General features: G+C 55.4%; 1 protein-coding gene across 8 annotated transcripts in view; it reads left to right on the forward strand.

Moving 5' to 3' along the window:
• The window catches only part of MAMLD1 (mastermind like domain containing 1), a 122174-nt gene extending 105713 nt beyond the window's left edge, over nt 1-16461 (forward strand). For 4 of the 8 annotated variants that reach the window (XM_055081663.1, XM_055081664.1, XM_007129564.4 and 1 more), the window contains exons 4-6: nt 7012-7255; nt 13222-13306; nt 14296-14383. In XM_055081663.1, the coding sequence (XP_054937638.1) occupies nt 7012-7255; nt 13222-13262 (285 nt within the window). In that variant the 3' untranslated portion in view covers nt 13263-13306; nt 14296-14383. Of the gene's footprint in view, nt 1-7011; nt 7256-9619; nt 9982-13221; nt 13307-14295 lie in introns of those variants that run through there. The other 4 variants (XM_055081662.1, XM_024116722.3, XM_055081665.1 and 1 more) reach the window with 3 other exon arrangements.
• The last annotated feature ends 385 nt before the right edge of the window (nt 16462-16846 follow it).

The raw sequence follows: 16846 nt of genomic DNA on the forward strand, positions 1-16846 counted from the left end.
GGGATAGGGAGGGTGGGAGGGAGGGAGACGCAAGAGGGAAGAGATATGGGAACATGTGTATATGTATAACTGATTCACTTTGTTGTAAAGCAGAAACTAACACACCATTGTAAAACAGTTATACTCCAATAAAGATGTTAAAAAAAAAAACAACCAAACCAGACCAACCCCTCACGGTACTTTTAGTGGGGCTTTGCAAGGGAGTGAATTTAGATGCATGCATTAGATCTGCTGTCTCGATCCGGAAGTCTCCAAAGGAAATCCTGCCGCTCCCTTCCTCGGTTGCCTGAATGTGATGCTTAGTCGGATGGCTTCTCTGGAACCCCGGGGCCTGTCAGCAGTGCTTACTGCACCCAGCGGGGAGACGCTGGACGGCATGGCGGGGAGGATTCGGTGCGCATGAGCAGATCGTCTCATGATGATGAGGGTGATGATGATGAGACGATAGGAGCCTTCCAGAAGCTGTCAGAGCCTGGCTCCAGAGGCTCTGGACTCTCGAGAGCTTTGGTACCCTTTGACCCAGTCCCTGACGCTCTTGACCTCACCTTGCTCGTAGGATGATTCCCAGTGGCCCACGTAGCCTGACCAGACACGCAGTCTTCCTCCTCTATAACCCAGCGTTACCAACGACGGGCACAGCCCTGGCCACTCTGCAAAAATGCCCCACGGAAAACAGCTCCAGACATTTAAACTTAGAAATACAAACATTCGATTTTATTCATTTATAGAGGAAAAGTCCAGAGAAGCTGAAAGGAAACTTTTACAAAATGCAAATTTACAGAAGAGATCCAGCAAATGATAGGATTGGTGCTACCTTAGAGGGTTTTTTTGCAGAATCTCTCTAGTGACCCTCCCACTCCCTGTACCACATGTATCAGAACAGAAATCCCTCAACTTGGGAGTTCTCCTCAGTTTAGGATACAGTTGTTATAAAAGGAAAACAACACCTGGGTCACACAGTAGCCCAGCCAGCAGCCCTTGCACAGCTATGAGACCCTAGCAGCACTCCAGAATCTTCTTGCTGCTGGTCTGCTTATATATCACATTAGCAAAAGTTTCAGTTGGGCAATTGAATCAGGCAAATCTCGGGGCCTGGGCTTTGTAGTCAGACAATGTCTGGGTTCTAGTCCAGGCCCTGGCACTTACTAACGAGTGACCTCGATCAAGCTAGTTGCTTAACCTTTCTCTTTGTGCCTCAGTTTCCTCATCTTTACAGTGGGATCATAACAGTGCCTCCCCTTCGGATTGTTCTAAGAATTAATTAATCGAAATGACTCCAGGGAAGGGCTGAACCCAGTGCCTTAGATTAAGTTCTCAATAAATGTTTCTAATATTATCATCGTCGTTTATTATTATTATTAGTCGATTTTACCAAGAGATAGGAAAAGTGATAGCTCTGCTGAGCTATGTTGGCCAGACCACGCCTTAGAGCATGTTCAGTTCTAGGAGGAACGGATCAAGATGGTGGAATAGAAGGACGTGCAGCTTACCTCCTCCCACAGGACAGTGCCTGGAACATTGTAAAAGTGCTTGATACATGGCAGAGGTATTATTGTTAATTAAGACTACCACTGGGCTTCCCTGGTGGCGCAGCGGTTGAGAGTCCGCCTGCCGATGCGGGGGACGCGGGTTCGCGCCCCGGTCCGGGAGGATCCCACGTGCCGCGGAGCGGCTGGGCCCGTGAGCCACGGCCGCCGAGCCTGCGCATCCGGGGCCTGTGCTCCGCAGCGGGAGAGGCCGCCACAGTGAGAGGCCCGCGTACCGCAAAAAAAATAAAAAATAAAAAATAAAGACTACCACTGACTAACCTTCAGAGAATACAGCATGCAGGCACTACACGTGTGTTAGTTAATTCGGTGAATCCTCATAACCTCCGCCACTCTATGAATGGGCCGCCGAGCCTGCGCGTCCGGGGCCTGTGCTCCGCAGCGGGAGAGGCCGCCACAGTGAGAGGCCCGCGTACCGCAAAAAAAATAAAAAATAAAAAATAAAGACTACCACTGACTAACCTTCAGAGAATACAGCATGCAGGCACTACACGTGTGTTAGTTAATTCGGTGAATCCTCATAACCTCCGCCACTCTATGAATGACGCACTTCTATTACTTCCCCTTTACAGATGAGGATATTAAGGCACAGCAAGGTTAAGTAGCTTCCCCCAATTACATAGCCAAGAAGTGGCAAATCCATGATTCAAGCCCAGACCCTCTCTCTCCAGAGCCTGCACTCTTAGCCGGTATGGTGAAGAGCTGTGCTCTCCGTTACTGTCAGCAGCATTCACAGGTGGCTATTTAAATTCATTAAAAGTGAATGCAATTAAGAATTCAGTTCTTCATTTGCGCTAGACACATTTCAGGTGCTCTGGTGTCACGTGTGGTCAGTGGCTACCATATTGGACAGCGCAGGTATAGAGCATTCTGTTCTCTCTGGGAGGATGATTCAGCATCATCTCACAGTTCTGTGGGACTATGCTGCTTTGTTGAGCTTCTACGATTCTATTTCTTACAAAGTCTCAGGCTTGAGTTGTATAGCTTTCTCCTAGTGTTATTAATAGATGCATGCTTGTGATATATTGAAATCCCATTTGCATTTGGCCAAGTAGTGTAATGGCAAGTAAGAGGCCAAGAAGTCTGACTCACATTTACATTTTCCTGGTTTCCCAAAGCATTACTTCACATTTACAAAGTCGTCCCCTGTCACCTCTGTTTGACAAGTCGGCACATTCATCCATTTGCCCAGAGATGCGGCTTCTTCCGCAGCTCTGCCTTGCCCTCTTTGAGCTATATCTGGATAGCATTTAGTACCCTAGCATGTTCATCTCACTCATGACCTGAACAGCTGGGGCTGTCTTCTGAAGTCAGCCCAGCCGTGAGTGACCTTGGCCTCTGAGAGCCTCTGGCACACGCACCAAGTCTCCAGTTCCTTCTTCTGGGCTCTCTCTGTTCGCCTCTGTTACACGGTTAGTAAAGGAAAGGAGGAGTTAAACAGGATTTGTTGCCTGAACTTTCAGGATGAGTAAGTCTAGAAATCAACAAGCTCCCAGAAGCCAGTGGAATTACAGTACACAACTGTAACCTTGTGAATGCACATATATTTCCTTCTGACCTCCACGGCGAAGACTGGACCAAGATCTAATCCAGTCAATAATTGATAAAGCCAGAGCAGTCATCTGCTTCTTGCAAAGCGTCTGAGTATCTGTGGAGGTTAGTCATAATCTGAGCTCCTTACACCGGAGCCCAAGTGACTGACCTCCACAGATACTTCTTCTCTCCGTGTGCAGAGAAGGAGCCCTCTTCTCCCAAACCCAGCAGTTGCTTGGGTTTTAGTCACTCTGCAAATCAGGTCCAGGTCTGTACCCACCTTCCTGCTGTGCGTCCTGGGTAAACCTATCTCCACTTCCTTGTCTTGTAAACTGGGGACGGTCTCAAATATATGTGTGTGTGCACAGTTAGTGCAGTAAACGTTAGCTGATGTTATTTCCACGGTGTGATGATGATCTCTGTTCTACTGATGGGTTTTATTAACCCAACAGCGTTGAAAAGAGATGAGTAAATGTGCTTAAAATGAGGGTCAAGGCTCACTTTTATCGTTAACATGCATCCCCAAAAGAAGCCAGCACAATGCTCACGGGACTATCATATCCCGAGTGCCTGGGATATCATGCCAAGCTCATAACAGATACAGTCAGTTGAATTTTCCAAATATTTGCTGAACCCTTTGCCTGTGCCAGGCACTGTCTGGGCACCAGAGGGGTTTAAAGATGATTAAGACTTGGCCCGACAAGGATGTTCAGTCACAGCCAGCGGAGCTGGACCGAAGGAGAGGCAGAACTCCCAGGGTGGATCTCCAAGGACATGCAGGGTTCCAGACGGGAAACTTGGAGAAAGGGCTCTCTGGGCTGGCGAAGCAAGGAGCGCGGGCACAGGGGACTGAACACAGGCGGCAGCCTGTCTGGGGAACTCCAAGGACATGGGTATGACTGCGGGGTAGCGTACCTGACACCATGGGACAGGAAACCTGCCTGCCAAGAAGGCAGGAGGCCAAGGGACAAAGAGCCCTAATTGCAAAGTTTAGCAGGATGTGCTTGGGGCTCTAAGTGGCTGCAAGCCGTCAGAGGGGCCCAGGGACAACCTCGTTCCGGCAAGTTCTCTAGCAGTCACGGGAACCCAGTGGATGTGAGCCCTGTGAAATCGGGCCCCAGCATCAGGCGCTATCCATCCCAGGGTCTGATCCTCTGAAATTTGGAGTCACGCGGAGCCAGCCAGTCCGAGAGGTAGTAATCATGCCCACCAATTATGGATTGACTTGCTTTTCTGAGATTTTTCAGTGACTCCAAAGAGAGAGATGGGTTTACCTTATGTGTAGAAACCTCTAGGCGTTGCAAAGTCCCAACCACTTTTTCTTTGGAAGCTGGACCTCCCACTTACAGGGCTGTCACAGACAGCCGTTTCTTTTCCAAAGTAAATGAAACAAACGGATAAGACACACAAGCATCAGCTACAAAGCTCCTTGTCAGTCAGAGTCAAGATTGAATCTCATCTAGTTTATTTCTTTTCTTTTTTCACCGAGGATTACACCGGTCCGCGAAGTGTCTGCTCCCATTTTGCCCCACTTGAATGGGTGGCTGCAGCCCCGTTCCCAACTGCTGCCGAAACAGAACTGCCCGCGCCGTCGGGGCATCTTCTGCTGCTGGTAATTTCCATGTGCCATCTGCAGGGCTTTTTCTGCCTGATGAACTACCGAGGCACTCTGAGCGTATGTTCGTGCTGATGAGGGTACTTGTTTCTTGACCCGTCTCTAATATCCTACAAGTCACATGAAGCTACCAGGGATTCCTGAGCAAAAGCTTAAAATGCTTCAGTTCCCTACAAATAAGCCCCGCTCATTGCTTTCAGACTGTGTCGTCATGGGGTAGGCAAGGAATCAGACCTCTAGGAATAGTTGCATATCGGGATTGTAAAAACTCCTACGTGGCTATAAAATAGTGTCTTGAATTATCAAGGCGCTAGCTATGCAGGCACAAAGAATAGTCCATGGTAGAGAGCAACGTTTCTGCTCACGTCCCGGATGACGTTGGTCCAAGGACAAATTGGAGCTTGACGAAGCGAAGCTTCAGGTGGCCAGTGAGCTCAGCTCTGCACTAATGCACCAGCCCAAGGGGAGGGGCGCCGGGCCCTCTGTAGTTGGCTTATCGTCAGAATGGCAAAGAAGTTTTCTTCCCCACGTGCAGTGAGTTCACTTGCTAAGCGTATTTCACGTGGTTATTTGGTTTTGTTTTTCTTTGGGGAGAGGGGTGTCATCTCTAAAACTCTCCAAGTAGTTAGATTTTCTTCCTAATCCCATCTTTAAGTATTTATAATGGGTTCTTAAAATTTTGCCTGGGGCTCCCTTGTAAAACCTGGCCTGTACTTTTCTTAATGACACACTTGAACAGTTTCTACATTTCAAAGCTTGTTTTCCATATGCCAAGCTAATCACACACATGCACACACCATGCCAAACTTCATGTGGACCTGGGAACCAGGCAAACCTGGATTTGCATCCTCCCCTGCTACTACCTAGCTGCGTGACTTTGGGCAACTTCCTTAACCTCTCTGGGCCTCAGTGTCCTCATCTGTAAAATAAGGACGATAATCATTCCTGCCTCATAGACAGCTGCTTCAAGGATTGAGTGAGACTGAGTATTGAAAGCACTTGGGTTAGTGCCTGGTACGTAGCAAATGCTCGATAAATTCAGCGGTGGCAGTTTTTATCGTTAATTCAAATACGGCATCCAAATATCTACTTGGCCTGTCATCCATCGCAGAGACTTGCCCACAGTAGGCGCTTAGTCGTGTTTATTGTCATGAATTGAATTGACTCCGACTGTTTAGCTTAGATTCGGAGGATAAATATTTCCCTTTCTACTGGGCTGTTTGATAGACACAGGTGATCACTCAAAGCTCGGGTGTTAAAAGCACGAGAGTGAAGAGGCTGCCTCACGTAGAAAGACCTTCTCCTCAAGGCAGGCGCCCCCTGGTCCTCTTGGGCACCCCTGTGGCCGAGCGCTTGGTGTGCTCGGCAGGATGTCAGAGCTGTCTCGGCAGCCCCTCGGAGCCCTGAGGCTTCCCGTGACGTGGACATCAAGTGTGAGGGGTTTTAATTGCCTTTGGCTGAAAGAATTGGGTCAGATGTTCAATTCGGGCGAAATCCCTGCCTTCTAAAATATGACGGAAAGGGGAGGTGCCACTCACACGCAAGTCCTGAAACCTGGGGGCCCCGGCAAGGTGAAGTACAGTGAGGGCTGCCGCTCAGGGCTGGGCAGCTGTGAGGTTTCCACTTGACTGCTTGGTTTTGCACTCACCATTTGGTTTTGCAGGTTCCTCCGCATGTGTCTACACACACGTACCTACAAACCGGTTTAGAATGGTGTGCTCTGTGGGGGAGGGGCGTGGGGAGGGACCGGGATTGGTCAAGATCATGGTGTGCTCTGTGGGGGAGGGGCGTGGGGAGGGACCGGGATTGGTCAAGGTCATGGTGTGCTCTGTGGGGGGCGGGGCGGGGGGAGGGATCGGGATTGGTCAAGGTCATGGTGTGCTCTGTGGGGGGCGGGGCGTGGGGAGGGACCGGGATTGGTCAAGGTCATTGCTGATGACCTAGCCTGACTCCCATTTCCAACAAGACAGTGACTGATGGAGGCAGAGGCTCCTTAACTGAGACCCACGGATGGGTAGTAAGTGGTCCAGGAAACCCCTGAGATTATATGTAAGATGTCGGTGGGCTGGGAAGGGGGAGACACCAGCGTAAGTGCTTTTTCTGTGGAGAGAGACCATAGCTTTTAACCGATTCTCAAAGGAGTCTGTGACCCAAGACACCTAAGCCCACAAATCTGTTGGGTTTGGTTGGCCCAGACCAGTTGGTGTGTCTAACCAAGCACCCAGACGACCCCGCTAGGCGGTCAGGGCAGTGACAAGAGCAGTCAGAGGCATGTCGTGGCCACGCCGCTGATGGACTCTTCAATGGTTGTTGTAGACTCATGTAGACAAAGCCTGCAAGCTTGGGGAAGCCAGGCCCCCCCAGGTCAGCCTCGGGCGACAGCCCCCATCCTGCCAGGCCCTGGGGAGTGAGTCCTTCCTGCCCGGCAGCTCCTTTGCTCAGGAGCTGGCCCGAGTCACCTCCTCGTACAGCACCTCAGAGGCAGCGCCCTGGGGCGGCTGGGATCCGAAGGCCTGGAGGCAGGTGCCCGCTCCACTACTGCCTAGCTGCGACGCCGTCGGTAAGTCACTTCCCCCAGCCTCGCTTTCCTCATCTGTCAGCTGGGCACGGTCCCCTGCTCAGCCTGCCCGCCTGCCGCACAGGGTTGTTGGGAGGCACAGAGGAGGTGACAGCCCGGCCCGTAAAGCTCTGTTCATCTAGGAGGGACTTCTCGCAGCACCTCAGCCTCATCTCCGGGGCACTGAGTGGGGATCTCCCTGGGCACAGTTGCTCCCTCCCTGCTGTTGGCCTTCCAGCACCCCAGTTCATTCCCTGCCTGTCTGTCCCTGCGGCCAGGCTGTGAGTCCGTGGGGCACAGGGGCTGCGCTTCTGCACCTCCGAATTCACCCCCCACCCCCGCCCCGACCCCGTGCCTGCCTGCTCCATAGCTGGTGGGCGCCCGGGAGCTGCCTCTCCCTCCAGCGATCTGCTGTGGACTCCGCACCCCGAGGTGTTCTTTGACCCCACCTGGGACTCACGCACCCCAAGGAGTGGGAAGTTGGATCGCCCCACTGGAGGACTGGTAGCCCCGGGGTAGGGCAGGCAGATGGAAGCCGAGCCAAGCCTGGCCAAGACGGCTGTGAGTTTGCATCGTCCCGCAGATGCTAAAAGAAATGGCTTGACTTGCCCTAAAGAGTCACGTTAGTGGTCATGAGAGCAAGATGGTGGACGCCAGCCAGAGCGGGCCTTTGCAGAGAATCTCATTTGGCTCGTGGAGTTGTTGTTCTGGTGCATGAAATATCAGTGTGTACAGGATGTCAGACCTCTCTGCAGAGAAAGCTAGAGAAATGAGCATTGGCTGAGTGATAGTGATCAGAAGATGCTCGTCCAGCTGAAAGGACCTCCGGGATTCTGGCCTTTAATGGAAATGCTGCTTCGGTACGTGAGGCCTTGCTCTCCCCATCCCACCTGCCTCGGCCCGCAAGAACAAGCAGTGCTTTCCATTCAAGGGCTATCGATTTTTCTCTCTTTTTTTTTCCCCCTTTTCTCTGTGTGCTCTCAGAGCCACAGTGCTCTTTGGCTTGTCCAGCACAAAGCTGCCAGGGAAACAGAATTAACCAAATGGATGGGGACATCGTCCACTCAGGATGTCTCTGAGCTCCACCCTGGCCTGACCTGTTTTTCCCTGTCCCCAAAAGGCAAAAAATGAGGGATCCAAGCTAGCTTGCCTCGAGAGAGTTCATTTCCCCACCTATTATCTCTCTTCAAAGCGGAGCCGGGCCTTCCACCCTGCACTGGAGGGGGAGCGGAGGCTTGGCCCTCAGATCTTCCCTACGAAGCTTTGGAAGTTGGGCCCACCTCGGGGGGCTTTGAGGGACAGGACCTCCGGCTCAGCCATGACTCAGGAAGACCAGACACAGTGTGAGACGGAGGATGCAGGCACCCCAGGGGAAGAAGAAAGGCGAGCTGCAAAGACATTTGTTTCCTTTGCGGCCAGATCAATCCCAGCATGTAGACCCAGCCCTTCCGGGACCAGGCAGCCCTGAAACCACCGAGATGGAGGTGGAGTCAGGAGAGAGTTCATATAGTTGGAGGTCAACTGCAAAGGCAGAAAATGGAAAAGAAAAAAGCTGAACTGCAGCTCCGGTCATTTTCGATGGCGTTGATTTTCGGAAGTCCCCAGTGGCAGCTTCGGGTCGGTTCAAACTCAAGGGCAGCATCATGACGGTGGGGGTGGTCCCTGGCTCCTGCTCCAGAGGCCCCAAGGGTCCAAGAAAGACCCCAGCAGGCCTCTGGTGCCCCGGCCTCCGGGTGTGGCAGGTTCCCATGTACCCTGAGGGCCCCACGGCCTGAGCCTGGGCTTCTGCCGTGCCCGCGCACTCCCCATCCCTTCACTCTGCTGCATTCTCTTTGGCAGCTGTGCCACCATATCGGCAATGATTTTCCTTCATTGATTGGCTTGCGTCTTGTCAGTTGCCCCCTCCATTGTAAGCTTCATGAGGGTAGAGACACACGGTGCCACCCCCATGCCCGGGACAGAGCCTGGCCCATGGTAGACCCGTGAGAAATGTCCATCAGCTGACTGACAGAGGGGCTCACCGGGCTGCCAGGTAAACCCTACATCTTCCCACCCGGAGCCAGGGAGGCTGCCCTCCGGGCAGGGAAAGGCATCGAGCAGAGGCCCGAGGAAAGGGCGGGTGTGCGGCCGCCCCTCCCCCTGCCCTGGCCTTGGCCTCTGAGGTCCGCAGGGAAGAGTGGTGGCCTGATGACCCACTCAGCACTCCCGTGTGGAGGCACTCTGGAGAAGCTGAGTCACGGGCTCAGAGAGTTAGGAGCGGGGGTTAGGAAACACTGAAGCTGGCCTGCCATTCGCTGTGGGCAGCCCGTTTCTGAAGGACACCTGAGGAGAGTTTTAGCCTAAGAGCATCCACGCCCCCTCAAACAGGGCTTCGGGGCTGAGGAGTCCCCGTCCACAGGCGTGTGGGAGTCCCTAGAATCCACATCTCCATGCAGAACGCTGTCTTCCAGTCATTTCAAAGGAAAAGTCACAAGAGTGGGTGAGTTGTTTCCAAATTTGGCTTCCCAAAACCACAAAAGAAGGTGCTTTTCCTATTGGAGGAAGAAACAAACCAACCAACCCACACACTAGAGCTCGCTAACCTTTGAACCTTTAACACAGAGGCGAGTGGCTTCTGCTGTGGCAGGCTGGCTCTGCGCGGGGCACCCAGGGCCTTGGCTACTGGGAAAGGAGCAAGGAGCTGCCTGGTGCCGGAAAAAGAAAGCCCCTCCCTCTGGCCCCTTTCCTCCTCCCCCTCCTCCCCCTTTCTCCTCCTCTTCCTCCTCTCTGTCTCCCTCTCCCCCCTCCCCTCCCTCTCTCCCTTCTCTGTCCTCCCCTCTCTCTCCCTCCCCCCTCCTTCCCTCTCTTAACTGTGCTGCACAAAATAAGGCTTCAGATCCATCCCCGCATTCCCCCAGAGCTATTCCCTTGGAGTCCCTTTGTTGATATGCTGCCTCTGCCTCGTCGTCCCCTATCCAGTTAGAGCGCCCCTGGGTCCTGTGAAGTGGTTGAATCAGTCATGAGACCCTTCTTGGCCCGCAGTGGGGAGAGGACGCATCGGTGTTGGGCTCTGCCGTGTTGGGGTTCGGGCCGGCCCTTTGCCTGTCTCCCCTGCCCGCGCCTGGCACCCGCAGGTGAACGCTAGCCCTCAAGTGAGCCCCCAGGACTTCCTGGATCACCATCCTGGCTGAGGCCTGTCTGTGAAGGTGGCCCCTTGGCCAGGTGGGAGGAGGAGCCAGGGCCCTCGTTCCTGGGGGAGACTTCCTTCCGGGGACCACGTGGGGAAGCACGCCTGGGTTCACACAGGGCCCACCTGACGCTGCCCCGCCGGCGTCTCCTGGCACAGCAGCACCCAGCTCCATGACAACCGAGCGCAGCCCTAGGAGAAGCAGTCCTCGGGTGAGCTCCTCCATAACCGTGCTGGTGAAAAGCTACAGGTTGCCTGGGCCGTCCTTCAGAGTGCCCACCGCTAAGCAGCCACTTTCAGCCACTGCTTCCTCCTGGTCACTGAAAACATTTGTCATTTCCTGTTTTCTCCATTTTCCGACGATTCTAATTGTCAGTGTCAAAAGGCAACAACTGTTTTCTTGGGGCTTATCTTTGGAGCACATTGATTCAGAACAAAGGATGGGGGCCTCCGTCTGCAAAACAAAGGAAGCAGCCTCCTCGGGAGGCCTGGAGAGAATGCTCTGGCTGCTCTGCCAGGGACAACAGGACAGGCCGGGAGCAGAGGGCTGGCGGTGCCCCCCCGGATGCCCCAGCAGCGTGAAGAGACCCCCGCTTGATGGCGGCACCCCAGGATGGCAGAGGCCCGTCCCCCAGGCCGGCGTCGGCCGTGCCCTTTGGACTTGGGGGTTTCTGTAGCCGTGCCGCTCACCAGACTTTCGCTTAAACTTTGGATGCTCTGGATTTTTGTGCTTCCTCGGATGAACACTGGCCGACATCCCGTTGTCCCTGTAACCGTGGACCGTTCGAGAAGCACTCCCTTTCATCTGGCAGACACTGCCCACTTCCTCCACTCTGACCTCTGCCCCAGCCTCGCCTTCACTCTGGTTTCCCAGGCCCTGGGGGTGTCTTTCCTCTCTACCTCCTTCCCTTTGGACTCTTCTGCCTGTCCCCTGCTTTGTCTGTGGTCGCACTCTGTAGCCTCCACCTGCCCTTCCCCCACTCTGTCCAACCTTCTGTCATTTGATGAACCGAATGGAGCAGCTGTGGGGGGATGGAGTTAGGGCTGGTGTAGACAGCAGGGCACAGGAGCCGGTTCCTGGAAGCAGCGGGCTGGGGAGGCAGAAGCACTGGATCTGCACGTGGGAGACAGTGCAGCCGGGTCGCCTTGAGCAAGTCACTTACCCTCTGTGAGCCTCAGCTGTCATGTCAGTAAGCTGGGGCCATAGGTCTTGTGCCCAGGCCTCCTAGGGCTGGTGGGAGGTTCGATGGGGAGAGCGGAGGTGAGAGGGCTGCCTTCAGAAAGGCCTGCCCACCCTGAGCAGCTCAGGCAAAGCACGGGCCTCCCCCAGCTCCCCCAGCTCCCGATGGGGTGGCCTTGGGTGGTCATGTGACCCCTGTGCTCCTGAGGTCCTGTCTCCGCACCCCACGCTTTAGCAAGAAGACGGCAGCTCCGGGGCTGAAGAACAGCATCCCTGACACCCACCTCCCAGCAGCCCCAGGGGAAGGGGGGGGGCACGAGCTCGGACAGGAAGCAGGCTGAGGGCCGGATGCTGAAATCGCTCGCGGTGTGGTCCGCCCACTGCCACGTGTTCGTCCTCTGTGCCTTGGCAGGAACCGAGGCCGAGAACCGCCCGACAGGCCTGGGCGCCGCCGGGCACCCTCCCAAGCGCCGGCCCTCCGAGTGCAGAGAAGCAGGCCCCGGGCAGCCTGTGTTGTCGGGTCGAGTCTTCTGGCCTCTGGGGGGCGGGGGACGCAGTTCCGAAAGTAAACTCAGGGAGGTGCGCTCCCCGACAGAGCTGCCTTGGTTGGAGGCTCCCCACGAGGGAGCGGACTTCTTGAGAAGGGGACAGAGGCGGCAGTGGGGGAGCACCGCACGGGGAGTCAGGCCTGGGGCCCGGTCACAGCCTGGCACCGAATGGCTGAGGGGCTTGGGGCCAGCTGGGCCTTCTCCCAGCCCTCAGCTGGCCCTCGAGCGGCCGTCCCCTCAAGCGGCCCCCAGACTCAGGGCTGGGACTGCAGCCCGCAGGCGTGGCTCCTCGCCTGCCCACCCAGCCTGCAGATGGAGACCGGGAGGCCGTTCCCATCGCCCACGTGCGGCCAGTCAGGCAAGCGAAGGGAAGCTGGGGCTGAGTGGTGGCTACTCCGGGTGTCGGACAGTGCGTCCGTCTCAGATCGTGTGATCATCCCGCCCTTCGTGCAGGACCCCCCGGGACAAGCCTTGGCCCTTTCCCCACGACAGCCCCGACAGCCCCGGTTCGCTCAGCCATTCTTTGCCCTCGTGGTTCGCAGCCCAAGCCCTACCTCCGTCACTTAGCGGCCTCCGAGTGCGGCCAGCTCGTCTGGGTCTCCCTGAGGCTGGCATATGCCCAAACGCTTGTCAGCACCGTAGCCATGCTCTGGCCAAGGCAGAGTAGTGTAGGACTGTCACCTCCCTCCTTCTACATACTCTGCTTCTATTAATGCAGCCTAACGTCCCATTTGCTCTTTTGGTGACCACACCTCACTGCTGCCCCATCCTGAGCAGAACGGCGTCCAGAATGCCTAAATCTTTTTTCTCCGTGCTCTTGCTGTTAAGCTCTGTGTCTCCCGCCCCATCCTACGCTGTCGCAGTTGGTTTTTTAACCCAGGTGCAGAATCCTACTTTTATTTATACCTGCGGAGTTTTGCTTGGGAGGGTGGGGCATGCATGCGAGTGTGTGTTGGCGTGTTCACTCATGCTTTCTGCTACACCAAAGCCAAGTCCTGAGTCCCCACACAGAGATCCCAAGGCTAGCGTTTCTGCGGAGCCCTAATCTAACACTGCTTTTCCGTCTTCTATCTAGCAAGAGAAGCAGAAATCAGGTCTTATGGCAATGATCCCTGAACAGCCGAGTGCGTATCTCGCCCAACAGATGAGTCAATTTCAAGGTAAGCACCTAAAGTCGATGCTCTCGAAAGGATGGGCCGGGGGGAGTGTGTGTGAGGTTGGGGGAGACTTCATTCCAGCGCAGACAGTTCCTGAGATGTCTCTGAAAAGCATTGTTGAGGGAAAGAGAGGAGGTCTGCAAGGCACTTCCAGCGCAGCCTGGTTGGATCTGTCACATGGAAAGCTTAAGTAGAGTCCCAATTAAACGCCCAGTCTTAATGACTCTGAAATCACTGTTTGATTCAAGAGATTGATTCAACCATGGCATCTATGACTATAATCAACATTGACTGGCCGCAGATACGGCTGTTAGCCCAAAACCAGCCCTGGTCTCTGCCAGCCTAGCAGGGGAGACACGCAGTCCTCCCCAGCCAGTAGTGACATGGGACCAGGCCAAGGGTATTCTTGCCTGGGGTTTGGGGGAAGCTGCTTGCCCTCCAACAGGTGTTCAGCAGCTTCACTGTAGCCCAGTGGCCAGCAATGGCCCATGGCTCCTCCATTCCCTTGCAAAAACCCCTGTTCCTTTGGGCCTGATACCAGCCGAGTGTCCCACCTGTCCAGGCTGGAGTGGCATGTCAGGCACACTTCAGCTGCAGGGACAGGACGGACAAGTTCCAGAAAGGCCAGTGTCAAGGAGTGGGCATCCTTCACGGGGTGGGCGGTGCCAGGCCTGCGTATGGATACTGAGTAGAAAAGTAGACCCAGACCCTGGCTTCACGGAGCTTACAACCTACTGGCATTTTCAGTCCAACACGATCTGCTCTTGGGTGGAGGGGGGGGCCGTGAGCACAGACCCAGGGGGTCTAGGGGGGCTTCCCCCAAGAACTGCAGTCCGGGCCGAGGGTGGAGGAGCCAGGGGAGCGGGGGATGCTCGGGAAGAGCCCAGGGCGGAAGGTGAGAGGTCAGTGCTGGGCCGGTGGCTCCCCGCCGGCAGCTGCGGCCCAAGTTGAAGACGCCTTTGGAACTGACCCCCACTCCTCTCTTTCTGTAGCCGTCCAAGATCAAGTCACCTCCAAGTGTAGCCGGACCAAGGCGAGCTCCCCACCCAGCCAACCCACGCTGCCACCTGGAGCTGCGCTCCTCCAGAGCAGTCTGAGTCCAGGAATGGTCCCACCCGCCAGGCACCAGAGCCGGGAGGGCGTGGGCCTGCCCTCACCGACTCCAGGCAAGCAGCAAGCGATTTTCAGCTCCAGCCCCCCGTTTCCCACACCCTTGCGCTCGAGCCGCAACCCCGCGGGCAGCCTCGGGTCCACCTGCCGGCGTACGCGGATTCCCAAGGCCGCCCCCACGGGAGCACCCCTGCCCGGCTTCTGTCCCAGCCCCCCGGGCAGCCAGCCCCTGAGCCCCCGCCAGCTCAGACGGCCCTGCGCGCCAAGAGTGCCCACCGTGCTCCACGACGCTGCCTGGGTGGCGGCGGCAGCAGCTGTGAGCGCCGCGGCGTGGAGGGGGCCACCCCCGAGGCAAGCAGCCCGTGGCATCCAGCAGCATTTCCATAGCAACTCCCTCTTTGCCAAGGCCCCCGTGAGCGTCCCCTCGGGAGCCCCAGCGTTGCCATCACAACAGGCAGTTGCGTCCCCCCGGCAGGTGGCCCCGGGAGGCAGACCCGGCCAGAAGGGGGGTGCTGGCCCCGCCAGCCCCAGCTTCAGCCTGCTGGGCCACCAGAGCCTCAGACAGAGCCCGCTGCGGGGTCCCGTGCCTGTGCTGCACGCCACCAAGTCCCTCCAGCAAGGCATGGCCAGCTTCAGGCCCGTGAGTCCCATCCAGGGCATCGAGCCACCGAGCTATGTGGCTGCCGCCGCCGCCGCCTCCACCGTCGCTGCCGGCCCGTCCCCTGGTCCCTTCGGCAGCATGGGGAGCCCCCCTGAGTTGCCACCCTATGCCTTGTTGCCCCAGGCCTCACTGAACGCTCTCATGTCACCCCCTGACTGCACTGAGGTGGGTTTCATCGAAGCTCTCTTGAAGGGCCCCGGCGTGGGCCCAGATGAAGACTGGGTGTGCGACCTGAGGCTGATCGATGACATTCTAGAGCAGCACGCTGCTGCCCGGACGGCCGCAGCCCAGGGCGCCGGCCACGTCCCTGAGCAGGCTGGCCACACCCCCCAGGATGTCGGCGAGCTTTAAGTGCCCCGAGAAACCTCCACGTGGCCATCACTCCGGGGAGCGCTGTGAGTCCGCGGCAAATTCGCAGCTGGTCCCACGTAGCCACGCGCTTGTTGCCTCATTACGATTTGAGGGGCGTCAGCCCACGCCCACCCCTCTCTCTACCTGTGACAAAGTGGAAAGCTGGTGATCTTTCCAGCTACCTGTACATATCAGAAAATTTTGTAAATGGTTTTCCTAAACATTCACGACAGAAGTATTTATACTTCGTTTTGTGACTTTGTAAATAAAGTGACGGCTTTCCTTTCAGTAGAGTTGTGTTCGTTATGCATTGTCTGTGTTTACTCTACATTGTTGCAAATACGCAGACTGTTGCTCGCTCCAGCCATACCTTATCAACCAGGTGGTGGAGTCACGTACGCTTTAGATGCAGTGGTGGATGTGATCAAGAGGTGTTGTGCAAACTGACAAATACCCAATAGAAACTCACTTGGCCATTTATTTCCATTTCCACTAAAACTTCTGTCGCCCTGTGTGGTTCTTAACCTCTTTCGCAAAGCTTTCAGTCTCTGCTAGCTCTTTCCTGATGAGCATAGTACAGCACAAGCCGTTTTATCGTTAAGTGCCCCTCAGAGGAATTATTTGCCAGGAGGCCGGAGAGTTCTGTAGATTTGGGAGAAGCCAAGAGAGAATGTGTGAGCTGGGCACCCTCTGAGGATCTTGAGCATCCTCCCTTTATCCCTCAGACGGTTGACATTACTCCAGCAGCACCTTGCAGGGCGGAGGTGAGATGTTCCCGGTTTAAAGCCTTTCGGTATTTGTTTTGATGTAAGGCTCTGTGGTCTGGGGGAAAATGAGTCTGTAAACATTAATTGTTGATTCGGGCTTTGTCTTTGATGGTTTCTATCTGCAATTATCGTCATGTATATTTAAGTGTCTGTTATAGAAAACCCACACCCACTGTCCTGTAAACTTTTCTCAGTGTCCAGACTCTGTGTAATCACATTTTAATTGCCACCTCGTATTTCGCCTCTACATTTGAAATCTGGCGTCTGTTTCAAACCAGTGCGTTTTTTCTTCGTACTGTAATAAACAGCCAGGAGAAAAGTGCCTCTATGTTTTCATTTCTCCAGGGAGCATTCAGGATCTACAAACCCCTGTCAGCTAAGCCCGCTAGTGTCTTGGGGCCTTTCTGAGGCCACTCCCTGTCTTGGGATGCTTGGGCACCGAGGGGAGAGGGGTGAGAAGTTCGTGTAGCGTGCGCCGCGATCCTTTCACATCACAGCGTGGAAGCACATCATTTCTGACTCGAACGCCTCCTTCTACAGAGGACGAAACAGGGGAGCCGCTAAGGTGACTCTGCCCTGGGGGCAGGGGGCAGGGGGCAGGGGGAGGCTTGCGCTGAGAATCTAGACTCTCCCACCACCATCCTCTTTCCACTG

The sequence above is a fragment of the Physeter macrocephalus genome, chromosome 21, assembly GCF_002837175.3.
Source record: "Physeter macrocephalus isolate SW-GA chromosome 21, ASM283717v5, whole genome shotgun sequence".
Classification (NCBI taxonomy): domain Eukaryota; kingdom Metazoa; phylum Chordata; class Mammalia; order Artiodactyla; family Physeteridae; genus Physeter; species Physeter macrocephalus.